Source organism: Felis catus, chromosome B3 (assembly GCF_018350175.1).
Source record: "Felis catus isolate Fca126 chromosome B3, F.catus_Fca126_mat1.0, whole genome shotgun sequence".
Lineage (NCBI taxonomy): Eukaryota > Metazoa > Chordata > Mammalia > Carnivora > Felidae > Felis > Felis catus.
In genome coordinates this window covers 119,986,310-120,014,259 of record NC_058373.1, presented here as the reverse complement: position 1 = coordinate 120,014,259, position 27,950 = coordinate 119,986,310, and the positions used below count along the sequence as shown (strand labels likewise).

At 41.1% G+C, this 27,950-nt stretch overlaps 1 protein-coding gene across 1 annotated transcript in view; it reads left to right on the top strand.

Moving 5' to 3' along the window:
- TMED10 (transmembrane p24 trafficking protein 10) overlaps positions 1-27,950 on the top strand; it is a 38,730-nt gene extending 10,780 nt beyond the window's left edge. The window contains exons 2-5 of the mRNA XM_003987847.6: positions 8,116-8,227; positions 13,187-13,260; positions 26,664-26,790; positions 27,192-27,950. Of these exons, the coding sequence (XP_003987896.1) occupies positions 8,116-8,227; positions 13,187-13,260; positions 26,664-26,790; positions 27,192-27,313 (435 nt within the window). The 3' untranslated portion in view covers positions 27,314-27,950. The remainder of the gene's footprint in view (positions 1-8,115; positions 8,228-13,186; positions 13,261-26,663; positions 26,791-27,191) is intronic.

Here is a 27,950-nt window from a genome sequence, read left to right as displayed (position 1 = left end):
AACTTTAAAAAAATTACGTATTTATTTTGAGAGAGAGAGTGCAAGTGGAGGAGGGGGGAGAGAGAGAGAGAGAGAGAGAGAGAGAGAGAGAGAGAGAGAGAAAAAGAATCCCAAGCAGGCTCTGAACTGTCCGCCCAGAACCCACAGCAGGGCCCGGACTTACAACTGTGAGATCATGACCTGAGCCGAAATCAAGAGTCGGACCCTACTTAGACCCTTAACCAACTGAGCCACAAAGATGCCCCTTAAACAAACTTAATTTAATTAATTTATTTAAGTAATCTCTACACCCCACATGGGGCTTGAACTCACCACCCTGCCATCAAGAGTGGCATGCTCTTCCGACTGAGGCAGCCAGGTGCTTCACAAACTTTTAATTTTAGAACAGTTTTAGAGCATTAAGATGTTATTATTGACTAACGTCCATACTTCATTCAGATTTCTTTAGTTTTCACCTAATGTCCTTTTTTTGGTTCCAGGATCCCATCTAAGATCTTTTACATTTAGTCATATCTCTTTGGGCTCCTTTAGATCATGACACTTTCTCAGACTTTGTTTTTGAAGATCTTGTGAGTTTAAAGGAGTGTTGGTCAGGTATTTTGCAGGATGCCCCCCCCCCCCCCCCTTGGGATTTGTCTGATCATGTTTTCTTTATGATAAAGCGGGGAGTATGGGTTTTGGGGAGGAAGCCCACAGAGGTAAAGGACCATTTTCATTACATCATATTAAGGGAGCATGCTATCTGCATGATTTACCACTGTTGCTGTTGATCTTGGTCATCTAGCTGAGGTAGTGTTATTGTCAGGTTTCTCTACTATAAAGTTACTTTTTCTCCCCCGTTCCTTGGTGTGCTGTTTGGAAGGAAGTCACTATATGCAGCCCACGCTTAAGGAGTGGGGAGGTCTGCTCAGTCTTCTTGAGGTTGCTGTTTTCTACATAAATTGAGTCTTCTGCCTGGAAGATTTGTCTCTGTTGAATGCTTTATATCAGTATGGATTCATGAATATTTATACTTTGGGTTACAGTCCAATACTACTTTATTTTGTTGCTCACATTGTTTCAGTTTGGGCTGTTGGGAGCTCTTTCATTTGGCTCCCGTGGCCCTTTAACATACCCTCCTTCTTATTTTCTGTTTTGTTTTGTTCTGTTTTTGAGACTTTCTTACTTTCTGGCACTACAAAGTGCTACAGACTCATCTTGTATAACTTTCTGCCCCCGTCCGGGATCAGCCATTTCTACGGGAATCCCTGCTTCCTTTTATTGGAGAATGAATGGTATTAGAAACCAAGATCTGGGTAGGTAGTATTATTTTTAAGACCTCTCTTCCTGGCTTTTTTTTTTTTTTTTTTTTTTTTAACACTATTGTGGTTTCAGCAAGTGGCCAAAAGTAGTTCCAGTCTTCTTGCAACTTTTAGAGTAAGTCTGGGAATTCTGTGAGCAGTAAGAGGGGGGTGGGCTGGGCAGGGAACCCTGGCACAGGAGCTGTCGTCTAGGTCCTTCAGGTCCCACCTTTGCATTAGGTCAGGCACATCATTATAGAGGAGCACTAAAAGTACTTATTCGAACTGTATTTGTATCTTTAGCAAGTTTATGGTTGAAATTGGAGAGTGATATTGGTCCCTGTCCTTTTGCAAGGACCTTCCTGATAAATTGTTCTTCATGTCTGGTTCCAGGAAAATTATCTATCATCAGAAAACAAATGATGTGTAACCTAACTTGGTTCTCTTATATAGTCTTTTAATCTTGGCTTCCAGAAAACTTAGAGCCAAATTTATTGTGTACATATCATTTGCTGGATTCAGGTTCTTGATAGTGCCTGTTTGTTTCTTCCTGCAGGTGACTTCTAATTTCTTTTGTTCCTAATTGCTTTATTTGCCTAGAGTATGGGCCTAAGCTTCTTTTTTTTATTTTTTTTATTTTTTTATTTTTTTTTTATTTTTATTTTTTCAGCATATGAAATTTATGGTCAGATTGGTTTCCATACAACACCCAGTGCTCATCCCAAAAGGTGTGGGCCTAAGCTTCTTAAAGATCCTTTTCAAGTAGGCAGCATGTTATCTTGAACGTTTCATAGAAGAAATGGGAGCAGGCTCCAGGAGCAGGACCTGCTCAAGAACCTGTTTTCCGGCTACTGCCTGGGATGGTCCAAGAAAATCCAATTCTTAAGGAGTTTATTTTCCTGGTGACCTGGATTTTCACTTATTTTGACAGTTTCAGTGTGAGCATTTACATATTCTTGACATCAGCTACCCTGCATATAGAATTAACGCTTTTTCCTTACTTACTAAGTTGTGAACTTTGGTTTGCTTTTCTTCAGAAGGTGTTATCTAGAACACAGCTGTATTACTTCCCATTCCTTGATGTCATATGGGTGAATTTTATGGTTTGATATGACCTTTGTTTAATTAAGAATCTTACAATAAATATTATAAAGGAAGTAAACTTTTAAGGGCTTGCTGTTACAGGAGGTAAAAGTGGCTGTTATTTATTGTATTACCAAGGTACTTTAGTAGAATTTAAGGAAAAAAAGTAGAATCTCTCAATTCCTGAGACACCAGATGACTTTTTAAGGTGATCTGTAATTAGAACATTTTAATTTGAGGAAATTTAAAACCATCATTTCAGGGTTTTAGGCTTTGCCAGCTCTGGCTAGTCACTGAGCTTGGCTCAGTTTTCTGTTTCTTAACTACCTACTGATTTATGTAATTATTTGGGGGTTAGTGCATATGCTTTTTTTTTTTTTTTAACTAATATTGATGGTGTGGCTCCTAAATAGCTGCAGAGTTATGAATTACATGGGAAACCTCCTGATTTTCAGAAAAATTCTAGGATCTCAGAATGCCCAGCAGTCCTTAAGAGCTTAACATGGAGGTTAAGTTCTCATGTTGCTTGCTTGGATTTCCAAATATCTGAATAAACAGCCTTTCTACAGTTGTGCCAACTGAAGGTCATAGGGAATATAGGGATGCGAAGGCCCTTAGGGAATTGTGATCATTATCACACACTTTCGGGATTACATTTCATACTGATAAAAGGGGTAGGCAGTGGTGGTTCCTTTGCCTTCAGCCTCTTGTAAAGCATTTGGGTCTTTGCACGAAGATGAATCTTTAATATATTTTCAGATGTCATGGAAAGAACCATGAAAGCAAGTGATTCTACCATAATTGTAGTACAGTGCACATTGTAGCAAGGGACTACTTAAGCCATGTTTACCCCTTCTGAGTACCAACTGGAGGTATGGATGATACCAGAGTCTTTCAGAAGAACATGGCAGCCTTCTTAATTCATTTTGCAAAATACCCGATGAAGGATTTTGCTAGTGACTTAATCTACACTCTTTTTATCACCTAGCTCAAGCTCCTGTCCTTAAATTAGTAAATTTTTTTGAAAAACCTTCTTAATATCTTAAGAGATAAAAGAGATCATAAGCCAAGCACAATTAAATTGGGTTGTTTTTCCTAGGTCAGTGTTTTTCCAAGGTTTTTCCTAGGAAAGACCTGGCCTCTTTCCTTGCCTGACTGTGGAGATGATGGCATCTGTGGTGACTGTTCAGTCCTGCATTTTTTTTTTTTAATGTTTATTTATTTTTTGAGAGAGACAGAGTGTGAGCAAGGGAGGGGCAGAGAGAGGGGGAGACACAGAATCTTAAGCAGGTTCCAGGCTCTGGGCTGTCAGTACCAAGCCTGACATGGCCTTGAACTCCCGAACCACGAGATCATGACCTGAGCCAAAGTCAGATTCTTAACTGACTGAGCCACCCCGGCGCCCCAGTGCTGCGGTCTTGATGCTTATTCCTTGCTGTCCTCTACTGGTTTCATTTACATTAAACATTTCTAGTAGCCTGTAATCTTTTCCTACTGCCTTAAGAATTAAATTAGGGGTGCTTGCCTGGCTCAGTCGGTAGAATGTACGACTCTTGATCCCGGGGTTGTAATTTCGAGCCCCATGTTGGGTGTGGAGATTACATAAAAATAAAATCTTAAAAAAAATTTTTTTAAATGTTTATTTGTTTTTGAGAGAGAGACAGAGCACGAGCAGGGAGGAGCAGAGAGAGAAGGAGGCACAGAATCCAAAGCAGGCTCCAGGCTCCAGGCTCCCAGCTTTCAGCACGGAGCCTGATGCGGGGCTCGAACTCACGAACCATGAGATCATGACCTGAGCTGAAGTCAGATGCTCAACCGACTGAGCCACTCAGGTGCCCTGTAAAATAAAATCTTTAAAGAGAAAAAGGAATTAAGCTAGTGTAAGCAAATCTGGAAGCTTGTTTTTATCCAAGTAAGCCTTAGAAAAGTTCCACATTTTCTGCAACTTTATTCATAGGAGCCAAACTAAGTTAGAGTTTTTTAATCAGCTTGGAATGTGAAAATCTGTTATTCCTGTCATTCTTTCTGAACTTCCTCCTTGCTCTTAAAAGTATTGTCGTTGTGCCTTTGGGAGCTAGGGAGCAGGGACATAGGAGCGCCTAATGGGTGACAGATCCTGAAGAAAGGGAGAATAACACATTGCTGCCACATTGGTGACTACACATTACTTTGGGAGTTGAATAGTTCCCAGACCTTTTTGCCCTATAATACGTGTGTATTCAAGGTTCTAAAGTAGTCTTTTCTTAAGCCTTTTCTTTTAGCTGATTGAGAAAAAGTATCACATGAACAGGAGGCCTTTAGGAATCTTCAGGGCTAAGCTAAGTATTCCCTTCTCCTTGCAGATTATATAGTTATTGCTGCTTCAGGACCTCTACCTTGCGTCTGCCTGCTAGTCCCTCCAAGATGAAGAATGCAGACTGAACAGTGCAGTGCTCACTTGAGAGGACTCTTACGCATTCTGATTTGCACGGACCCAGAGAATCTATCATATTCTGTTTCTTAGTCTTTCTTATCATCTGTGCATTCCATTCTTTCACACGTTCCTTTTGTGGGGAAGCAACCTGGAATGGAGGAAGAACATGGATTTTCCACTACTTCAAATGCACATACAGAATTTATTAACTCTGTGATAAACAGGCTACTAGGTTTCCTTGTCATTAAAATGGGGATAATAAGACGGGCCTCTCTGGGATTGTTGTGAAGATTTAATAAATATTATGTATGAAGTTTATAGCATAATTCCTTAATCCCTGTATCCTTCCAAAAACAGTTGCAGAACCTCAAGCCTAGATCACTTACTACTTTCCTTTGTTCCTACATCCTGGTTGCTAAGTGTTGCCACTTAGAAATCCATGGCCCATGATCTCAGCTGAGACCTCCATGCTGCCTAGCAATGCTTTCATGTGATTTTAGCCACCTTTTTTCTTGTCCAATGCAGAGGTCAGAAATTGTTGGCCCAGAAGAACTTGGTTCCCTAGACCTCTTTTGTTTGGCCTTGACATAGTTTTTCGTATGTTGGGATTGGCTGTGAGGATTTAAAATTTAGGAGATTTCAACTAAAAGTTAAAATGTCTAGCTTCTTTTGAAAAATTGAATGATCTGAAAACCCAGCATGACATGGCAGTCATTGGTTTCTCCCTTGAGTCCGGTGTATCTTCTCATCTTGCCAAATTGTCTACCACCTGGTGGACTGACGCTGGCCTGTGCGATTCACTTAGGTTGCTCAGTTGATCCTGGGAGGCTTTGACTTTTTGGTCTTGTCCTATGACCTCTTCCTCCTTAAAATCCCTCAGATCCATCCCCTTCTCCCCATCATTCCTAGCCTGGAGTGCTGGAATAGTGTCCTAACCCATCTTCTTATCTCTAGCACTGTCCCTCTTGAGTCTGTCTTCACGGTATTACCAGGTTCATCTTTCTAAATTGCAAACTGAATCATCACTCTCCTGTTTCAAATTCTTCATTGCCTTTCCACTTTGTACAAATGAAGTTTAAACTCCTTAGCATGCTGTTGCATTTCTTTTTTTTTTTTTTTTAAGTTTATAATTATTTTGAGAGAGAGAGTGCATCTGGGCAAGTTGGGGAGGGGCAGAGAGAGGGGGAGAGAGAATCCCAGGCAGGCTCTGCATGGCTCAAACTCACCAACCATGAGATCATGACCTGAGCCAAAACCAAGAATCCGACGCTTAACTGCCTGAGCCACCCCGGTGCCCCTGGTGTTGCATTTCTACATGATCTGGCCAGTACCTCTCCAGCCACTTAACCTCTCTGTGCCTTGGTTTCCTGCTATTGAACATGAGAGAAATAATAGTTCTTAACTATAGTGTTATAATAAAGATTAAATTTAAAATGCATATAAAGCACTTAGCATAGTACTCAACATTTAATAAGTGCTTAGTAAATACTAGTTATTAGTATTATGATGGTACTATATATATATTTTTTTTCAGTCTTCATATTTGCTATTTCTTCTACCCTGAATGTTCTTACACCCCTATTTTTCCCTTTTTAACGAAAATTTTTTTCATGTTTGTTTATTTTTGAGAGAAAGATAGCATGAGCAGAGGAGGGGCATAGAGAGAGGGAGATGTAGAATCTGAAGCAGGCTCCAGGCTCTGAGCTGTCAGCACAGAGCCTAACGCAGGGATCGAACTCACAAACTGCGAGATCATGACCTGAGCCCAAGTCGGATGCTTAACCGACTGAACCACCCAGGCACCCCCCTCCCCATTTTCCCCTTAATTTCAGCTTATCCTATGGGACTTAGCTCACATGTCACCTTCTCTACAGTATATTCCCTGAACCTCTATATCCTTTGGCACATGTACTTACCTCTAGTAGTGCAGTTTTCACATTATAGTGAAGTCTCATTTCTTATTCATCTCTTCATTTAGACTTTTAAGCCCTTTGAAGATAAGAACTGTCGTACACATCCCATCCCTGTATCCCGAATGACCAGTGCAGATCTAAGCATTGACAAATTAATGATCAACATCATTCATGGCAGAAGATACTTGATTAATATTACTACTGTTAATTCTTAGGGAATTGAGAAGATGTGCCCTAAAACCTTTTATTCAGCCCTCATTTCAATTTTTTTTAATGTTTTCTTCTCTATGTGTGCCTTTTTTCCTTCTCTTTTTGCATCAGTGTCCCATTTCCATTCTCTGCTCCTACCGCCTCTCCATCAGAGTTTGTTTTACAGAAGAGATGTGTTCTTATATGTCTTTTGTAGTGTATTCTTTTGGTAATTGTCTGCTTTGTTTTTGTGACATATCTCTTTCTAGATAATGATACTGGCATACATTTTATAAGGTGAACTTTTGCTGATAAACCCAATCTGTATCAGCTTGTAGGTTTGGTAAGACTTTTTTTTTTTTTTTAAGTTTATTTATTTTGAGAGAGAATGTGCAAGTGGGGGTAGGGGGTAGATAGAGAGGAGCCCAATGTGGGCTCAATATCATGAACCGTTGAGATCATGACCTGAGCCAAAATCAAGAGTCGGATGCTTAACCAACTGAGCCACCCAGGTGCCCTAGGGTATGGTAAGACATTCTATAGCAGCAACATGTTTTAGCCATCAGTGTGGATACTGTTTGAATGAATAAAATTTGCTATATTTGGGTTTCATCTTCTTTTTTTTTTTTTTTTTGTAAGTTTATTTTGAGAGAGACGGAGACAGTGTGAGTGGGGAAGGGGCAGAGAGAGAGGGAGAGAGAGAATCCCAAGCAGGTTCCACACTGCCAGCGCAGAGCCCCGTGTGGAGCTCAAACCCACAAAACCATGAGATCATGACCTGAGCCAAAAGCAAGAGGTGGACACTTAGCTCACTGAGCTACCTAGGCGCCCCTGGGTTTCATCTTCTAATCCAGTTCTTGTCTTTAGGAATGGAGTGAATATAGTCATCATAATGGGAAATAGCAACTGTCTTTTTTTTTTTTTTTTTTTTTAATGTTTATTTATTTTTGAGAGAGCAGAGACAGAATGCGAGTGGGTTGGGGCAGAGGGAGAGGGAGGCACAGAATCCGAAGCAGGCTCCAGGCTCTGAGCTGTCAGCACAGAGCCCGACGCAGGGCTCGAACTCACGAGCTGTGAGATTGTGACCTGAGCCGAAGTCGGACGCTCAACTGACTGAGCCACCCAGGCGCCCATCGACTGTCTTTTATAGACAATGTTTCTTTCCATTTCTCCGGTTTCTGTAAGTTCTCTTCCCCAGTGTTTTCTTCTTCCTCTTCTTACTTGCTTTTTCTTTTAGATCACAGATTCTGCTGGCCATATTCTGTACTCCAAGGAAGATGCAACCAAGGGGAAATTTGCCTTTACCACTGAAGATTATGACATGTTTGAAGTGTGTTTTGAGAGCAAGGGTAAGTAATCAGAGTGTTTTTCCCTGAGTTAAGTGTCTTCTCTCAAATTAGAGCATGAACTTTCTCTCCTGGGCCAGCAGGAAGAGGAAATGGAAACTACATTTGCTTATATATGTCTTTCACACATATAAGTGAAAGTTGGCTAATCAGCCGAGTTCTTCATGTCGTGGAGTAGGCATTTCTTGAATGATGTGACATTTGGTTTGAATGATAGAGTTGAATTTCTTAGAGATGCTAGAAAACAGTACATTTATATGCTAGTGACACATTTTCTAAGGGATTAGAAATAAGGTCTGTCTGACAATATATAGCAAAGTTAGAAATATTTTTGGTCTCAAGAGCACTTCCCTAGTTCTATCTTGCTATGGATTCTTCTGTGCATCTCAAGGCTAAGATCCTATCCTTAGTACCTTTTAGACTAATTACGTGATGGCTTCTGTGCTCCGTAATGGGTTAAAATAAAAGGCAGATTCCTTTTCACTCTGCATTTGTTAGCTTCAAGGACTCTAGATTCTAAAGGCTGTATGCATTTGTATTTGTTACATTAATTGGGACCCTTTGAGGTGACAGGACATAAAAACAAAACCCAAGCTGCCTTGACTCTCTGAACTGGGAAGTCTGCAGTGTGGTGCTGACCTCAGGCATAGCTGGTTCTTGGGGTTTTAACAGTGTCATTGGAATTCCACCTCTCTCTTCGTGCTTCCTTTCCTTGCCTCCATTTAATTTTATTCTCAGGCTTTCTCTGTATAGTAACAAACGGACTCCTGGCAGTTTTACATTTGTAGCATATTCAGAACAAATGATCCTAGAAGAGCAGGCTCCTTTGCCAAGAGTGGCAGTAGATTCCCGGGAGTGGCAGATCAACCACCTGCTTTTGACAATTAACCAAGAATTGATTCCCTTGATCTAAAGTTGGTCAATTTACCCTAAAAGCTAAGGGAGTTTGCCTGAAGTAAATGGAATAATAGATTAAAAATAAAAAAATAAAGGATTTTAATGGTGATTTCATGACTGATATCCTTCTGTCTGCTCCCAGCTGTGCCAGTTCCAGGATGTCTCAACAGTATTCTAGACATTGCCACATAGTTTTGCCATTCTTATCTCAAAACCAAGATGTCTAAAACGTCTAGAGGCTGTATTCATGAGCCTCTCTTCCAAATGAATTCCTCTCGCTTACCACCGTTCCCACTACCCTTCCAGTTACTTGGGCTCACATTTGGAAATCATTTTTTCCTTTGTCAGCCTATCATTGAGTTCTGCTTATACTTCTTTCAAAATATCTTCTGTATCTGTCACCACACAATCTGAACTCTAATCTTTTAAATCCTGGATTGTGTCATTAGGCTTCAGATATCCCTGCTCTTAATATATCCAAATACTGCTACCAGATTTGTCTCCTAAAACACATATTTCATCATGTCAGTCCTTTTTCAAAAGCTGTCCCTGCTCTGTAGTGGTAGTAATGTTCCTATGCTATAGAGTGAAACCCAGAATCATAGAATTTTTGAGCTAGAAGAGATTTTAGGCATCCTGGCATTCAACAGTCTTTATATTCTTGCCCTAGCCTTGCCTTCTGCTGCTCATCAGTCCCAGCAGGTCTATCTAGTTTGCTCTACCCTCTAAACACATCACATACATTCATTTGCTGGAATGCTCTCTTCCAATAAAAGCATGAGTTTACCTTAGCTTACCTCCCTCAACCATTCTAGCCTGCTCAGTTTCTCAATCGATTGATTCATCTAACACATCGTTTATTAAGTGCCCTTACGTGCCAAGCGCTGTTTCAAAGGTTGGGGATACAGCAGTGAATAAAACCAGTTCTGTTCTCATGGAGCTTACATTTTCATTGACGCAAATAGACAGTAAACAAGTAAATATAAATCAGGTAGTAATGAGGACTTTGGAGAAAGAGCCAAATGCCTTGAGATGCTTAGCATACCTCAGAAACAGCAAGGAGGTTAATGTGGCTTCCTCTAAATAGTATATCACTCACTGATGAGATCATTTAGGCATTTTTGAATATGTATGAATATATACATCACACAGCTTTGTGTTATTTAAATGTCTCCTGTATGTCTGTCTTACATTTCCAATTTTCAACTCTTTGAAGGTAGAACTTATCTTTTATTCTGAGTGTTTTATGTGCTGATGCTGTGCATATAGATGCCCAGGAACTAGTTTTTAAGATATATATGTATGAAGCACTTGGGTGGTTCAGTAGGTTAAGTGCCCAACTTCAGCTTAGGTCATGATCTCACAGTTCGGTTTGTGAGTTCAAGCCCTGCATCAGGCTCTGTGCTGGCAGCTCAGAGCCTGGAACCTATTCACATGCTCTGTCTCGTTCTCTCTCTGCCCCTCCCCCACTTGTACTCTGTCCCTCTCTCAAAAAATAAGCATTAAAACATTTTTTTCATAAAAATTGTGTATATATATGCATAAATGTATACACATATACAGTATAGTCCCCACTCAGTTTCCAGTTTCATTTGTTTTGATATGGCAGTGTGATAACTTGTAGTCTTTGGAGCCCCTTTTCAAAGATTGTGCATTTGGGGGCACCTGGGTGGCTCAGTCGGTTAGGCAACCAACTCTTGGTTTACGCTCAGGTCATGATCTCACGGTTTGTGGGATCGAGCCCTGCCTCGGGTTCTGTGCTGACAGCTTGGAGCCTGCTTGGGATCCTCTCTCTCCCCCTCTCTCTCTCCCTCTCTCTCTCTCTGCCCCTCCTCCACTCATGCTCTCTCTTGCACTCGCTCGAAATAAACAAACATTAAAAAAAAAAGTAAGTTTAAAAAAAAAGATTGTCCATTTGACAGGGAAATGCAGAGAAGGTTTTGTTCTTGTTCTTCGTTTGTTTTGTTTTATTTTGCTTTGTTTTTACAAAGGGGACCCTTTAGGGCCACGGTGTCAGCTACGAGGATAAGTTGGCTGGTCTCTACAAGAGACTATATGGTCTGGACTGAGAACAGCCAGAGGTCTGTGGTTTTGTGGTTTCACTTGTGTTTGAATAATGCTTAATGCTGTGCTGTGGCAACAGAGAGGTGGTGGAAAGAGTCTATTAGGAAGAGAGTATCTTGATCATTGGACCAGGTGGGGTTGTGAGCTGATTCAGTTACATAACTTTTTAAATGAGGAAGGAGAATCAAAAACCTGCACTGCATCTCTTATGGGCCAATGTTATGATCAGGATTATACATGGGATTTGGGGAAAGATCTATACCTCTCTGGGTGCCACTGTTTTTGTTTTGTTTTGTTTTGGAGACTTACTGGTTTAATGCTCAAAAGGCATCTGTGACTGTCTTAGTTTTTTATTAGTCCTACCTGTGTAGTCTTATTTCTGTGGCTTTCAAGTGATCTTTCTAATCTATCCAAAAGAACTTCTTTACTGTCTTTTAAACCTGCCATACTCATTTCAGTATCTGAACCTTTGCCCATACTTTGCCCTCTGCCTAGAGTACTCTGTCCTTGCCTTCAGGTGCTTTCTCTTTAGTGAAGTCTGTCCACAACTATTGCCTTCCCTTCTCTAACCTTTATTTCATAGCTGAGATTATCTGAACTGGGTTTTTTGGGTTTTTTTGTCTTTTTAATGTATTTATTATTGAGAGAGTGTGTGCATGTGGGGGGGGGGGGGAGCAGAGAGAGGAAGAGAGAGAATCCCAAGCAGGCTCTGTGCTGTCAGTGCAGAGCTGACACAGGGCTCAATCTCACAAACTTGAGATCATGACCTGAGCTGAAGTCAAGAGTCAGATGCTTAACTGACTAAGCCACCCAGGTGCCCCTGAACTGTTGTTTTTTTTTCTTAAAGTTTTATTCTGCTTTGCATTTTCACTGTAGTTGTTATGCACATATATGTCTTAGATTCCCGTGGAATTATTTGAAGGCAGAGATTGTAATTCAGTACAGTCCTAGCACCTAGTGAGTTCTTACTGAGTAGTTATTGAGTTGACTTTTGTCCATATCAGAAACCTCCAGTGTTCAGGCAGCAGAGGGTACAGTACCATTCTCTCTGGCTTATAGTCTCAAGAACCCCAATGCTTAAGTGGCATTGTTTCCCTAAACTCCTAATTTCATGCAGGCAGCTTCTTATTTTAAAAATAATTTGGTGAATTGATGAATTCCAGGGGATTGGGGCTGAGCAGTTGCCTGCGACTCTGAGTCTTTTCCTCTCTCCTACCTGATGATTTAAGTTTAAATTCCTTTTTGATCAAGCTGAATCAGTTTACTTTTTCTAATACGAGCATAGTTCTGTTGGCCCTGCTATGCCAAACAGACATTTCTCTAAGAAGCATCCCTGAGAATTGTACTCTTATTTACAAGTATTTTTCTTGGGCTCTTCTCTTTTAAGTGTTTTGTGCGTCCTATATAACATTTTATTAGCCTACTGAAGTGGCCTTCCATTGACCAAAATGTTCGAATTAATGTGGAATATTAGCTAGATCCTGTGTTGTTTTCAGTACTCATGTTTATATTAAGTAAATTCAAGCTTAGCGTATACCCATTAATCTTTTTTTTTTTTTTTTTTTCCCAAAAATTGACAGGCCTTTTCAGATGTGGAAGTGTACCTTTTCAGTCTGAGTTGGTGCCCGCTACCTATTGGCTACTCAATTTTATACTTTTTGACTTGAGTTTTATTTCCTAATCTGGTAAAGTCCGTATGTCGTCCCTTCTGCTCTCCTATTCCTCTGTAGTGCCAGCTGCAGTGGCTTATGTCCTGCCTGCTCAGAGATGTTTGCCAGCAGCATATTCTCACTGCTTTCCGCCACCCCGCACAGATCGAGGCTTTGTCTGGAATGCTTGTGATTTTAGCCAGAGCCAGGAATTTTCTGCAGCTGAGTAGGGGGAGGAGTCGCGGCTGTTTCCCTCTATTGAGAGGGTAGGGGTTAGAGAGAGGGAGGGGGGTGGGTGACTTCCCGGAATTTTAAATATTCTACACAATGAAGCTTTTGATTTCTCTCTCAGGAACAGGGCGGATACCTGATCAGCTCGTGATTCTAGACATGAAGCACGGAGTGGAGGCGAAAAATTACGAAGAGGTACGTCCTGCTGGAACAGCCAGAGGAGGCAGTAGCGTGCCGGCTGTGAGGTTTCTGTGACCTAGTCAGGCCGACCGGCTGTGCTTTGCCCAGAAGGCTTTTGTTTTCTCATCAATCATGTGACAACCAGCTACAGTCTTACTGATGCGAGAAGTTGTATTAATAGCCTTGAACAGTAATTCTGGCTGTGCCATCAGCCAAATGACTGAACCAGCTATCCCATAGAAATGTTGACGTGATAAAACACTCAAGCGTATGCCATTAGCACTCTTGAGACAGAAACCCAGATGTATATCTGTAATTTTTTTTTAACTTTATTTATTTTGAGAGAGAGAGCAAGAGCCGGGGAGGGGCAAGAGAGACGGGGAGAGAGAGACCGAGACCCAAGCGGGCTCCACGCTGTTAGTACAGACCCTGACGGAGCTCAGACTCACAAACCTGTGAGATCATGACCTGAGCCAAAACCAAGAGCTAGATACCTAACCAACCGTGCCCCTGTCATTTATTTTTTATTTTGGGAGAGAGCGAGCAGAGGAGGGGGGGAGAGAGAATCCCAAGCTGACTCTGTGCCGTCAGCACAGGGCCCGACCTGAGCAGGATGCTTAACCAATTGAACCACCCAGGCACCCCTATATTTGTAATTATTAAAATTACAGACTTCATTTATATGTTCAAGATTAAGAAAAGCAATGTGTTTTTAATTCCTGAGGATTTTACTCCAGATGGACAGCTCTATGTATGTGTATGTGTGTGTGTATGTGTGTATCTATATCTATATCTATATATCTATATCTATATCTATATCTATCTATATATCTAGGACATGGATTCAGTGCTGTTTAGACATGAACAACCATGCTGACTTTGAGAAACACCATAATCAAAAGTAGCTTATAGTTAATAACACAATTTCAGTCTTTTATGAAAAGGAGCACGATGGTAGGAAAAACTGCAATAGACTGGAGAGCTTGATAACGAATAAATATTTTTGCTGACAGGTAGTATTATAGGGAATAAAAACTGGCATTTATTTGGGTGGTATGGAGGTGGGGGTGTGCATAGAATAAAGGTAAGGAAACTGAGCTTTTTCATCTATTATGGTAGCACAGAATGGTTCTTTAAGTGAAGAGCACCTTTTAAAAACCTCAAGGACTATATAAGAGTGGAGGATTGGCTTTTATAGAAAGTTAAGAGTATTTTTACCCAAATCAGAGCCTTTTTACTGAGGGCATGAAGAAGAGGTGGGGTACAGGAAATAAATTGGTTTTAAAGACTGTAGACTCAATATTAACAAAGAAAAGTGTATTTAAGAGAATATTCTAGGACTGATGGAACTAGAGAAGTTGCTCTGCCTTTGGCCAGGACCTGGAAGCAAAATATCCTGGAATGGAATCAGGTTGGAAGTGACTGGCTGGCTCTGCAACAGGAAGGGGTAGTACAACAGCTGCAGCTCTTCAGGTCTTTCCTCTTTTTCCTAGTTCAGATGTCCAATCGAACAAAACCAGGCTGAGCTATGTGTAGGTGATAAACGGGAACAGTGATGCAGTGGTGAATGGAAGACCGTTCCCAGTAGAGACATTAATTTGCTTGTTACCATGTCTAAACTAGTTTAAAGTTGTTGTTGTTTGTTTTTTTAACGTTTATTTATTTTTGAGACAGAGACAGAGCATGAATGGGGGGCGGTCAGAGAGAGAAGGAGACACAGAATCTGAAACAGGCTTCAGGCTCTGAGCTGTCAGCACAGAGCCTGACGTGGGGCTCGAACTCACGGACTACGAGATCATGACCTGAGCCGAAGTCGGACGCGCAACTCGCTCAACTGACTGAGCCACCCAGGCGCCCCATAAAGTTGTTTTTTTTAAACATTTATTCATTTTTAAGAGATGGAGCTTGAGCGGGGGAGGGGCAGTGAGGGAGGGAGACACAATCCCAAGCAGGCTCCAGGCTCCAAGCTGTCAGCACAGAGCTCAACGTGGGGCTCAAACAGACTGTGAGATCATGACCTGAGCCAAAGTCGGATGCTCAACCGACTTGAGCCACCCAGGCACCCCTAACCTAGTTTAGTTAAAAGAAATAAAGCAAGAGAGCCTCTTTATTTGGTGAACTGGAGTAAGTTGAAAAAATCCTTTTAAACTTTGAGGGTTCAGAAGAATCTTAATTATGTTTAAATATGATACTGTGTGTTAAAATGGTGTTATAAGGTATAAAAGAGAAAAATGCTGTTGCAGTTATTATGAGGTGGAAGAACAGGTAAAATGATTTTCAGTTTTTGATTACTGCCTCACTATCCTCAACTTCAGACCGTTCTCTGAGCCAGGTTCCTTTAAGTTCCTACTGTGTACAATTTGACCTGTTGTAACTTTTCCTCCTAATATGATGGCTGTCATTAAGTGGTATACATTAAATAATAGGGCATTTGGAGACGTTAGACATCATTTCCCCCTCTAAAACAGAGACTATTATTTGTGAGTTTACATATATATAAAATGATGTGGATATCACTGTAACAGGACATTTTGGAACTCCTATTCCTCCTGGAATTTCAACCATCCTTGGACTTTGTTGACATTGGGGAAGGGCCTTTATCTTTCCTGACCTTTTGCTTAACCCAAGAGGGGAATCCCTACCCGAAAGGAAACCACAGCACTTCCTTTGCCTGCTTCCTGCTTTGGAAGCCTGGCATGTCCTAAGCATTTCATTACGCACATGGTTACAACACAGCTCTAAATTCTGTTTCTTAACCAAGTAACTCTTATTACTACTTTCTTCGGAGATCTTACCACCCCCACCCCCACCCCACCACCACCACCAAAAAAAGCAAACCAAACTGAAAAGAGGAGAAGTGGTTATGACACAGGCCAAAGACTAGCCCTTTTCTCAGTCAATGGCTAGGTTCCCTTGAATCTTGCTTAGAAATAGCTGTTACTTGTCTCTCGGCAAATGCCTGTGACAAGAACATGAATAATAGAAGCACTTGTTCTCTGGTTAATTACCAGAGAGCATTGAGCATATGTAGAGGTTTTGAGGCATTTAATTTCAGGCCCTTGAGGTAATGGAGAGCTTTTATCTCCAGAGGATTTGGGCCTGTTGGCATAAGTGTTTAGCTTTGGGGAAGTGGCACATTTCTTTAATTTTTTTTCACATGCAGAACATCTTTCCCTCACAGCTGTGGGCTTCATGACTCTGAAGTCCCTTGTGGTTTTGTAAAGTTCAATAGTAGTCAGTGGTTCGATAGCTGGGCAGAGTACCACAATACCTACTAAATTGGTACAGAGGATTTACTTAATTAGCACATGTGGAATTGCTGTGTCAATAATAGAAATGTAAGGTGATGCTATTTGGAAGCTAGAATGGTTGTCCTATTGTAAAGAAGCATAGAGTCTTGAACTTTGAATTCTTTAAAGAGTTCGGAATGCTATCTCCTCAAAAATAAAGCACTTTTGGGGCGCCTGGGTGGCGCAGTCGGTTAGGCATCCGACTTCAGCCAGGTCACGATCTCGCGGTCCGTGAGTTTGAGCCCCGTGTCGGGCTCTGGGCTGATGGCTCAGAGCCTGGAGCCTGTTTCCAATTCTGTGTCTCCCTCTCTCTCTGCCCCTCCCCGTTCATGCTCTGCCTCTCTCTGTCCCAAAAATAAATAAACGTTGAAAAAAAAAATGAAAAAAAAAATAAAGCACTTTTGATTCCCTCTGTTGAATTTTAAGGACCTCTCACCACAGTGTCTTTTGCCCATGAAGGGGGCATCTTTTTAGAGTCAGTATGTGAATTGAGCCGTTTTTTTGTTTTGGTTTTTTTTTAGTGTTTATTTTTGAGAGAGAGCATGAGCAGGGATGATGGGCGGGGGAGGTGGCAGGGCGGGGAGACAATGGATCCCAAAGGGGCTCTGTGCTGACAGCAGAGAGCCTGAATAAAGGGGCTCGAACTCATGAACTGTATGAGATTCTGACCTGAGCCAAAGTCTGATGTTCAACTGACTGAGCCACCCAGGCGCCCCGAGCCAATTTTTTTTTTTTTTTTTTTTTTTTTGAGTTTGTGGTCTGTGAACTAGAGCAGCTGTTTATGAGGACTTAATTGTCTAATCCTGCAGTTGTGGAAATGACGGCAATCACTGTCTCACAAAGGAGGAGCTATGTGACATATCCTCTAACTCTGGGGCTGAGTATGTCCCTTCTTTTCTTTCTTTCTTTTTTTTTTAAATGGGGCCCCAGATGCAACATGGGGCTTGAACTCATGACCCTGAGGTTAAGAGTCGCATGCGCGAATGATTGAGCCAGGCAGGCGTGTGTACGTCCTATCTTGATGTGGATGTCAGCATTTTCAGCACAACTAAAATCCTGTTTTGCATGTGGGTTCTGTTAGTATGTCATTTGCTATCACCATGTACACCAGAAACACAATTGCCTTTGTTGGAGCAACAGCTGAAGACTTTTCAAAAGTTCTACTTTTCTGAATGCCCTCGGGAAGGAGGAACTCTGCTTCTGCATACTGGATCCAAAATCCCTTTCTGACATAAGTTAAATGAAATAACATGGGTAAGGAACCTGACACATAGTTGGTCAGTTCAGCAGATTTTGGCTCCCTTCTCCCGCCCTTTCTGGAAATTGAATATGACAGAGTAAGTAGGATCATGCTAAATTTCGCTTCGCCCTAAGTAAGATTGGCAGTATTACCTGGCCTTATTTTGGCACATTGTTGACCGTTTGAGCTGCTGTGAAGAGGCCTGTGATTCACATACCTCCCTACACAAGTCGACTTGTCCTTGGTTATAGGTCGGCCTTCTTTATCTTAATTGTGCTCGATTAGATGGTCTCCACTGTTACTGGTGTGCTTCTAAAATTTGGGGGGTTGTGGAGGTAACTGTAGTTTGAATTTGGCTTACCACACCAAGCTTCTCTTGACTCTCCGTGCTCCACCAGGAAAACAATCCAGGGATTCTCTGGAGGCGGGTTTGTTTCACATGTCTGTTTTAAGAAGCAGTTTCTCAGAGTTAACACCTTTTCTTGGGGCAATTACATGTAACTCGCAACTCTAGATTCAAATCCTCATTAGAGGAGGGGAAGATTTGGATATGGCCTAAGAAGGATAATTTCAGCCATTTTGGAAAGTGTTGTATGTATGCAGGGAAAGGCTTTATAACTTGTAGTTTTCCAAGCATCACCTACCACTACAGAGGAGAGTGAAAGTGTGGTAGGGAGGACCTTCTCCTGGGCAGAGGGTGGAAGTAGATGTAGAATGTTCTTAACTTAGAGGAAGCCCTTGCTTCAGGGGACCAACGGCACTTATTTTCTGCTATGAGAAAGTTGGCTTCTCTGAAGAAGGTGTGGAATGGACGTGCTATGCAAAGTATACATTGTATTCATTTCCTTGAGTTCAAGGGCCAAAGTAGTGTGGGGAAAGAGAGGTGCCTGGGTGGTGCTGCTGTCTTATTAAGTGTCTGACTCTTGGTTTCAGCTCAGGTCATGTCTCACAGTTTTGTGGGTTCGAGGCCCACATTGGGCTCTGTGCTGGCAGCATGGAGCCTGCTTGGGATTCTCTATTTCTCTTACAGTTTCTCTCTCCCCTTTCCCTGCTCACCGCTGTCTCTGTCTTTCTCAAAAATAAATAAAACCTTTAAAAAAGTTTTTAGAAGGATAAAAATCAAAACTATGAATATGACAGTGTATGATTGAGTTAATTATGTGGCACAGTCTAACTGCTATAGGATTTTAGGAAAGAAGGAATTGGTGTGGACAGAAATGGTTAAAAGGAAGCTTCGTGGTTAGGGCTTAAAACATAGGTAGGATTTGGATACACTGAATGAATGTGCTTTTGGAAGTCAAAAATACGGTTTTGCTTGCAGTTTACAGCAGAGCTTTTGCGTCTTTTTTTTTTTTTTTCTAATTTTTTAATGTTTATTTTTGAGAGGGAGAAAGAGTGTGAGTGGCGGAGGTGCAGAGAGAGAGGGAGACACAGATTCTGAAGCAGGTCCCAGGCTCCAAGCTGTCAGCACAGAGCCCAACGTGGGGCTCAAACCCATGAACCATGAGATCATGACCTGAGCTGAAGTTGGACTTCAGCTGGCTCGACCGACTGAGCCACTCAGGGCCCCAGAACTTTGCAATTTTGATGCTGAATAAATGCTTCGGTGATCTTGGGTAGGGAGTCAAGAGACCATGGTTCTGTTAGACTTGGTTTTCCACCCAAAAGACTGAGTAACCATGGAATCTTCAGTTTCTTGATTTGTAAAATGAGGTCTGTCTGTCTGTGGTGGCTCTTTGATTATTTAATGGCTAAATGCAGCCTGCAAGGGGAATGCTTCCCTCTAGTGGAGAATGTATGGTACACAATATTGTCAAATAGGCTTTGCTTTTATCTAGCTGTTGACAAAATACACATCATCCTTTCAGCCTAGGAAGAGAGAAGTAGACTAGGATAGTGACCTGCCATCATGAAACATGTATAATTTCACATTCTTCTTTTTAAGAAAAAAATTTAATATTTATTTTTGAGAGAGAGAGAGACACACACACACACACACACACACACACACACACAGAGCACGAGCGGGGGAGGGGCAGACAGAGATGGGGAGACAGAATCCGAAGCAGGCTCCAGGCTCAGAGCTGTCAGCACAGAACTCGATGCAGAGCTCAAACCCACAAACTCTGACATCATGACCTGAACCAAAGTCAGACGCGTAACTGACTGAGCCACCCAGGTGCTGCTATAATTTCACATTCTTGCAAACACTTTGAACCTTAAATCAGACTTTTATTTTATTTAAGTTTATTTATTTATTTATTTATTTTTATTTATTTTTATTTTTTTATTTTTTATTTTTTTTTCAACGTTTATTTATTTTTCGGACAGAGAGAGACAGAGCATGAACAGGGGAGGGACAGAGAGAGAGGGAGACACAGAATCGGAAGCAGGCTCCAGGCTCTGAGCCATCAGCCCAGAGCCCGACGCGGGGCTCGAACTCACGGACCGGGAGATCGTGACCTGGCTGAAGTCGGACGCTCAACCGACTGCGCCACCCAGGCACCCCTAAGTTTATTTATTTTTGACAGAGAGAGCGAGCATGAGCTAGGGAGGGGCAGGGAGAGAGGGAGACACAGAATCTGAAGCAGGCTCCAGGCTCCGAGCTGTCAGCACAGAGCCTGATGCGGGGCTTGAACTCACGAACCTTGAGATCATGACCTGAGCCGAAGTCGGAGACTTAATCAACTGAGCCACCCAGGCTCCCCAAATCAGACGTTTAAAAGAGCAGAACAACAGTCTGGGGGATTTTGATAGAGGTTTTCTTATTAGCTTTTTGTGCCAACTATGAGAAAAGTCATGATAATACTCATTGAATACTTAATCCTAGGCAAGCAAAGAAGGTCTTCCTGAGAATAGTGATAATTTGCTTAAAAATTTTACTTAGTCTCTAAAAATGAGAATAATATCAGTATGAAACCAAGGAAGTTTGGCTGATAAACTGGACAACTTACCCAGATCCTTGAGGCCTAATATAGCTTGATCACTTCACCTTTGATCCAGAAAAAACTTAGTGTAGTCTGCTAGTTTCCTTCATCAGATTTTTAGTACCTACAGAGTAAAAATATAAACTCACACTTGGATTCCAATCTCAGCTCCACCAAGCTCTGAGAACTTGGGTGAGTTATTTAACACTCGGAACCTTAATTTCCTCATCTGAAGAATTTAGAGATAATAATATCTCTAATACAGGGTTATCTCATATAGGGTTAGGAGGATTAAGCAAGATTACAAGGTATGAAATATGTACACATTCTAGTTATGTACCGGTAGGTCTGATTCATTATACAGCCTTCTTCATCCTCTTCCTCAGTTTAACTCCAGCCTGACTTTTGAACTTTATGTTTGCTGTTAGCCACCACCCTCCCCCAGGCACGTATGTGTGTTGACGTGGGAGTGCACACACACATACACATCAGACTCCCTATGACTAGACAACTCATGGTCTCCTAAACATGGCTTGCAGTTTCCTCCCTCCAAGTTTTGGCGTGCAACGTCCCTGTAACCTTGAATGCCTTTCTATCTCATCTCTTTCAGAATCCTGCAGAATTCATGAAACTCGGTTCACTCGTTTCCTGTTAACCTTTCCTTTATCCTTCCAACTATGATTAATCGTGTGCTACTTGCTTTCCTTTCGACTTTTTTTTTTAAGTTTTTTAGATTTATTTTTATTTTGAGAGAGTGTGAGCGGGAAAGAGACAGGGACAGAGGGAGAGAGAATCCCAAGCAGGCTCTGCACTGTCAGTGCAGAGCCTGACGTTGGTCTCGATCTCACAAACCATGAGATCATGACCTGAACCCAGGCACACCCTTTTTTTTCCTCTTTACACTTTTAATGTGTACTTTTGTTGTAAAAGTTAATACATAATGCCTTATATTATGGTTATAGCTTTTTATATGAGCCTCTCTACCAGACCGTGAGCTTCTTAGGAACAGAGATCATCATTTATCTTGGTACCTTGCACATAGTCAGCATTGTTGTTAGGGTCTTAAAATGTTCTGTTTTTGTTTTTTTTTTTAACAGCTTTTTACATTTTTTTAATCTCTAAGTTTAGATTAAATGTAAATATATATCCATTCATATTGTTATTTACCATTGAGTATCCATGATGTGTTAGATGGTTGGATTAGCAAATTAGTTTTCAACATTGTTTTAATATCTTGGCAATTCTTTAAGTTTCCTAGATTTAAAAGTATCAAGAATTGGTATCAAGAATAAAGGTATTAAAAAAAAAATAAAGGTGTTTATTAGGCAGGGATGTGTTTTAGGAAAAGAGACCTTCATCCCACTCATAGAAGGTCAAAACTAATTTACCAAAGTAAGGACAGGGTTGAGTAGGGATTTCATTGAGGAAATATCAACTTGGAAAATGGGAGTTGGGCTGTTTGGTTATGAATAGAGCTAAAGAGTCTGGAGTAGGACCTGTACTAGAAGAGGAGTTGGGGAATTGAAGGAGTAAGTAAACAGTGGCCTGTATGCAGTATGGAATACTGTGCAGCAGTTAGGAAGAATGAGGTGAATCTATAAGCGCTGAAGTTTTTTGTTGTTTTTGTTTTTGGACTTATTTATTCATTCATTCATTCATTCATTCATTCATTTATTTATTTATTTTAATATATGAAATTTATTGTCAAATTGGTTTCCATACAACACCCAGTGCTCATCCCAAAAGATGCCCTCTTCAGTGCCCATCACCTACCCTCCCCGCCCTCCCACCCCCCATCAGCCCTCAGTTTGTTCTCAGTTTTTAAGAGTCTTTTCTGCTTTGGCTCTCTCCCACTCTAACCTCTTTTTTTTTTTTTTTTTCTTCCCCTCCCCCATGGGTTTCTGTTAAGTTTCTCAGGATCCACATAAGAGTGAAAACATATGGTATCTGTCTTTCTCTGTATGGCTTATTTCACTTAGCATCACACTCTCCAATTCCATCCATGTTGCTACAAAAGGGCCATATTTCATTCTTTCTCATTGCCATGTAGTACTCCATTGTGTGTATAAACCACAATTACTTTATCCATTCATCAGTTGATGGACATTTAGGCTTTTTCCACAATTTGGCTATTGTTGAGAGTGCTGCTATAAACATTGGGGTACAAGTGCCCCTCTGCATCAGCACTCCTGTATCCCTTGGGTAAATTCCTAGCAGTGCTATTGCTGGGTCATAGGGTAGGTCTATTTTTAATTTTTTGAGGAACCTCCACACTGTTTTCCAGAGCGGCTGCACCAGTTTGCATTCCCACCAACAGTGCAAGAGGGTTCCCGTTTCTCCACATCCTCTCCAGCATCTATAGTCTCCTGATTTGTTCATTTTGGCCACTCTGACTGGCGTGAGGTGATACCTGAGTGTGGTTTTGATTTGTATTTCCCTGATGAGTGATGTTGAGCATCTTTTCATGTACCTGTTGGCCATCTGGATGTCTTCTTTAGAGAAGTGTCTGTTCATGGTTTCTGCCCCTTTCTTCACTGGATTATTTGTTTTTTGGGTGTGGAGTTTGGTGAGCTCTTTATAGATTTTGGATACTAGCCCTTTGTCCGATATATAAGCGCTGAAGTTTTTGGAAAGATCTTACTAAATGAGAAAAAGCAAGCCATAGAGCAACGTGTACAGTATGATCCCATTTATAAGTATGTTTTTAATTACATGTTTGTGTGTACACTTATATGCATGCAAAAGCATAGTGTGTTATCTTCTAACAAGGTCTAGATAGATATACACCAAGTCCACAACCATGGTTACCTCTGAGAAGGAATGTGTGGATGTGGGAATTGGGGAGCTAGCTGTGAAGGTGGGCTTTTTGTTTTTGTTCCCTTTGCTTCTGAATGGTTGAAATTTTTAGCAGGAGAACATGTTTATGTATTGCTTATACAACTGAAAAGTAAACAGAACACCAGAAATGAATCGGGAGCAGGATTTTTGGTCTACAGTGCACAAAGGCCATCCTCAGTACCAAATGTATTTTAATTCCATCATAGTCTTTCAGGTATTAGGCTTTTGGCCTATTGTCATTTAATAAAAAAGGTAGGGAGGGTTAGAAGTTGTCTTCCAAATCAGTTTTTAAAATAATACTTTCAGCTGGCAGAGGCACAGCCATAGTTTCACTTCCAGTTCCTTTTTGCACGTTTCCATTTAGAGAGCCTTATATCATTTATCGCTAAAGAAGTTTCATGCCATTGCTTTTATTCTGTCTCATTCAGGAAGCTTTGGAGGCGAAAGTATAGACCAGGAGGTAAACAGACTGAAGTTCAGCTTATGATATGTCTCTTGTATTGGTATCTTTTTCCTGGGGAGTTCAGTTCCTTTGCTCTGTGGCTCTATATGAGATCAATCAACTGATACATATTCTAGATTAATGGCAAAACTTGGCATTTGGGCATTCAGCTAGGAGAGTTTGCTGAATACATTAACTGACCTTTAGTTAAATGTTGTAGTCAGTTAGCGTTATTCTGTTTTGTAGCTGTCAGTCACACTAACCACCATTTTACAAATGTAAGAAAACATAAATCCAGTGAAAGAAAACAGGTGCATCATTACAAATTCATTGCATTTTATGTACTTTAAATATAAATCTAATTTTTATATCCCTATCTTAACAGCAGTTTCTAGTTTTATTTTTTAATTTTTATTTATTTCATATATGAAATTTATTGTCAGATTGGTTTCCATACAACACCCAGTGCTCATCCCAAAAGATGCCCTCTTCAATACCCATCACCCGCCCTCCCCTCTTCTTTTTAAAAATATTTTTATTTTTAAAAATATTCAGTGAGGAATCTAGATTAGCAAAGAGAACATAAGAACACCCTTAAACTCTTCCTGTTCATCCTATGTTAATTGCTGTTAACGTTAACAGGAAAAGAACAAAGAAAGTGAATTGGACAAAAGAGAAGAAAAAGTAGGGAGTTATAAAGAGAACATATGGTAGATAGAGAGTAAAGAAGCAGATATAGGAAAAGAATACTTATTTATTTAAAGTTTGTGTAGAGAGAGCACACACGCAAGCGGGGAAGGGTAAGAGAGAGGCGGGTGGAGAGCGGTAATCCCAAGCAGGCGCTGCACTGTCAGCACAGAGCTCGACATGGGGCTCACAGACTGTGAGATCACGACCTGAGCCTAAATTGAGAATCAGGGGCACCTGGGTGGCTCAGTCGGTTGAGCATCCGACCTTGGCTCAGGTCATGATCTCACGGTCTGCGAGTTTAAGCCCCGCGTTGGGCTCTGTGCTGACAGCTCGGAGCCTGGAACCTGTTTCGGATTCTGTGTCTCCCTCTCTCTCTGCTCCTCCCCTGCTCATGCTGTGTCTCTCTCTCTCTGTCAAAAATAAATAAACATTAAAAAAAAATTTTAAATCGAGAATCAGACACTTAACCAACCGACTGAGCCACTCAGGTGCCCCAAGGAAAAGAAATTTTGAAGAATTCTCTATGTAGGAAAATTTTAAGTACAGCCTGGTATGTGAGTTTTAAGATCTGGAAAGCTCTGGTGATGTATCCCCATTTTAAAGCAATTCATAATCTAAGGTTGATAGGAAAAAACAAATAAAATAATGAAATCCTTTCTTTTATTGTATCTGCCTTTAGTTACTAGATGCTCTTGGAGGTTTCACAGTGGTCTAGGTTGAGAAAGGAAAACAATTCATTTCTCACATCCTTCATTCCTTAGCATACAAGGAAGTCCTTGGAGATTTCTTTTCATAACTGGCTGTGTAATTCGAAAAACCAAAGATGCGGTGTAATTTTTTTTGTAGCAGACCCAGGAGTCATCTGGGCTCTGGAGCTCTGATATAAACCTTAAAGCTCTTTTGGGATTTAAATGAGCAAACCAGAATTCTCTAATTTTGTAGTTTGAGTTATTATCTTAATGTTATAGTTACACATACTCTCATTCCTGTGCATTCCTTATTGGGAATTTGGATGGTTGTCTTTTAAATTAAATCACGTCTAATATCATGACTCTCCCACTTATTATGCTGATAATACTGTTTCTTGGACATTAGTGGAAGGGTAAAGTAAAATGCTTTATTAAAATCAGGAATCTCAGGAAAATGATATATTTTAATTGATAGCCTACCATATGATAGAACTTCTAAGGAGGTTTTAATCAAAATTAAAGTATAAAGAAAAGTCTGAAATGGAAACACAAACAGTTCGTGGGGAAGGGCAAAAGATTTAAAAATATGTTAGGGGCACCTGGGTGGCTTAGTCAGTTAAGCATCTGACTCTTGGTTTTGGCTCAGGTCATGATCTCACAGTTTGTGGGTTTGTGCCCCGCATCGGGTTCTGCACTGATGGTACAGAGCCTGCCTGGGATTCTCTCTTCCGTCTTGTACCCCTCCCCCACTTGTGCAGGTGCTCTCTTCTCTCTCTCTCTCTCTCTCAAAAATAAACAAACTTTAAAAAATGAAATATGTTACAGTGATAACAGAAGGGATTTTAAGTTTTTGTTTTTGAAGATTTTATTTTTAAAATCTCTACACCCAATGTGGGGTCCAAACCCACAACCTCAAGATCAAGAGTCACATGCTCCACTGACTGAGTGAGCCAGCCGGGCACCCCCAGTTTGGTGAAACTTTTTGTTTGTTTATTTGTTTAAAGGAAATTCAGAGCCCATTTTATTAATGTTCGCTTATTTTTGAGAGAGAGTGAGCAGGGGAGGGACAGAGAGGGGGAACAGAGGATCTGAAGTGGGCTCTGCACTGACAGCATGGAACCCGATGTGGGGCTCGAACTCACAGACCATGAGATCCTGACCTGAGCCGAAGTCAGACGCTCAACCAGCCGGGTCACCCAGGCGCTCCTTGGTGAAACTTTTTAAAAAACTCCTCTGTTGCCTTGTGTTCTAGACTAGAGTGGATTTTTCAAGGAGTGGGTTCGTAATTCCTTTCTTTTCCAGATTGCCAAGGTTGAGAAACTCAAACCTTTAGAGGTGGAGCTCCGACGCCTAGAAGACCTCTCAGAATCCATCGTTAATGACTTTGCCTACATGAAGAAGCGAGAGGAGGAGATGCGAGATACCAATGGTGAGGGAGAGGCAGCTCTTGTTTGTTCATAAAGGCGCCAGACCTCTTTTCTCAGTTTTGCCAAATGGGGGTAGGGCTGGGCTGATGGGATGATCGCTTACTTCAGAGCTGTTGCTTCTTAAGGTAAACGAGCTCGGTTCGATTTTCAAGGGGAAAGAAATTTCTTCTGTGATACGCAGTTAACCGTATTCTCAGCTTATTGTGTATCAAACCGATAGTGCTAATCTTTGTGATTTTTAACATTTCTATATAGAACAGTGAAATTTTAAGAAAAACAATCCAGAATCCTACTGCCTGGCCTAGGGACTGAGTGGAGTTAATTAATTGCCTTTTCCCCCTGGCCACTGTTTAGTCTGCCGAACCTCACTTCATTTACACTTGTAACATTTCTGTTTTTTTAGAGTCAACAAATACTCGGGTCCTGTACTTCAGCATCTTTTCAATGTTCTGCCTCATTGGACTAGCCACCTGGCAGGTCTTCTACCTGCGTCGCTTTTTCAAGGCCAAGAAGTTGATTGAGTAATAAAGCCCAGTGTCCTCCCACCTGTATCTCAGCCAGCTGAACATCCCTGGGACGTGCCTCGCCTAAGGCATCCTACTGACAGCACCATCAAGGCACATTGGAGCTTTCTTGCCAGAACTGATCTCTTTTGGTGTGGGAGGACATGGGTTACCACCTACACCCAATAAGTCAATGAGGGACTTCTTTTTAACTTCGTAGGATTTGGACTGGTTTTGCAACAATAGGACTATTATTAGAGTCACCTATGACAAAAAATAGGGGTTACCTAGCTAATGCCAAAGCCAGCATTTGTACTGGGTTTCCTCATGTGCTATGTTTGAACCATGTTTTCTTTCCTTTTCCTACTTGCTCACCAGCTTGAGCTTCCACTCTGGTTCCTTCACCAAGGTATGTATGACCATGTTGAACTTGTTTCATTGATCATCCTCTTTGGATTTCTGTGTGAAAACACACTTAACTTTCTCTTGACCCTTAGCTGAAATGTGTAGGTAGCTTCTGGTGATACCCTTTCATAATTTTATGTCTCTTAAAAGGGTGATCGATGGGACACCTCATAGAGAGGAGCTTTGAACTGTAGATAACTCTTAAAGAAGACATCGTTTTAGAGAATTAAAATATTTGTGCTTAACTGCCTGAA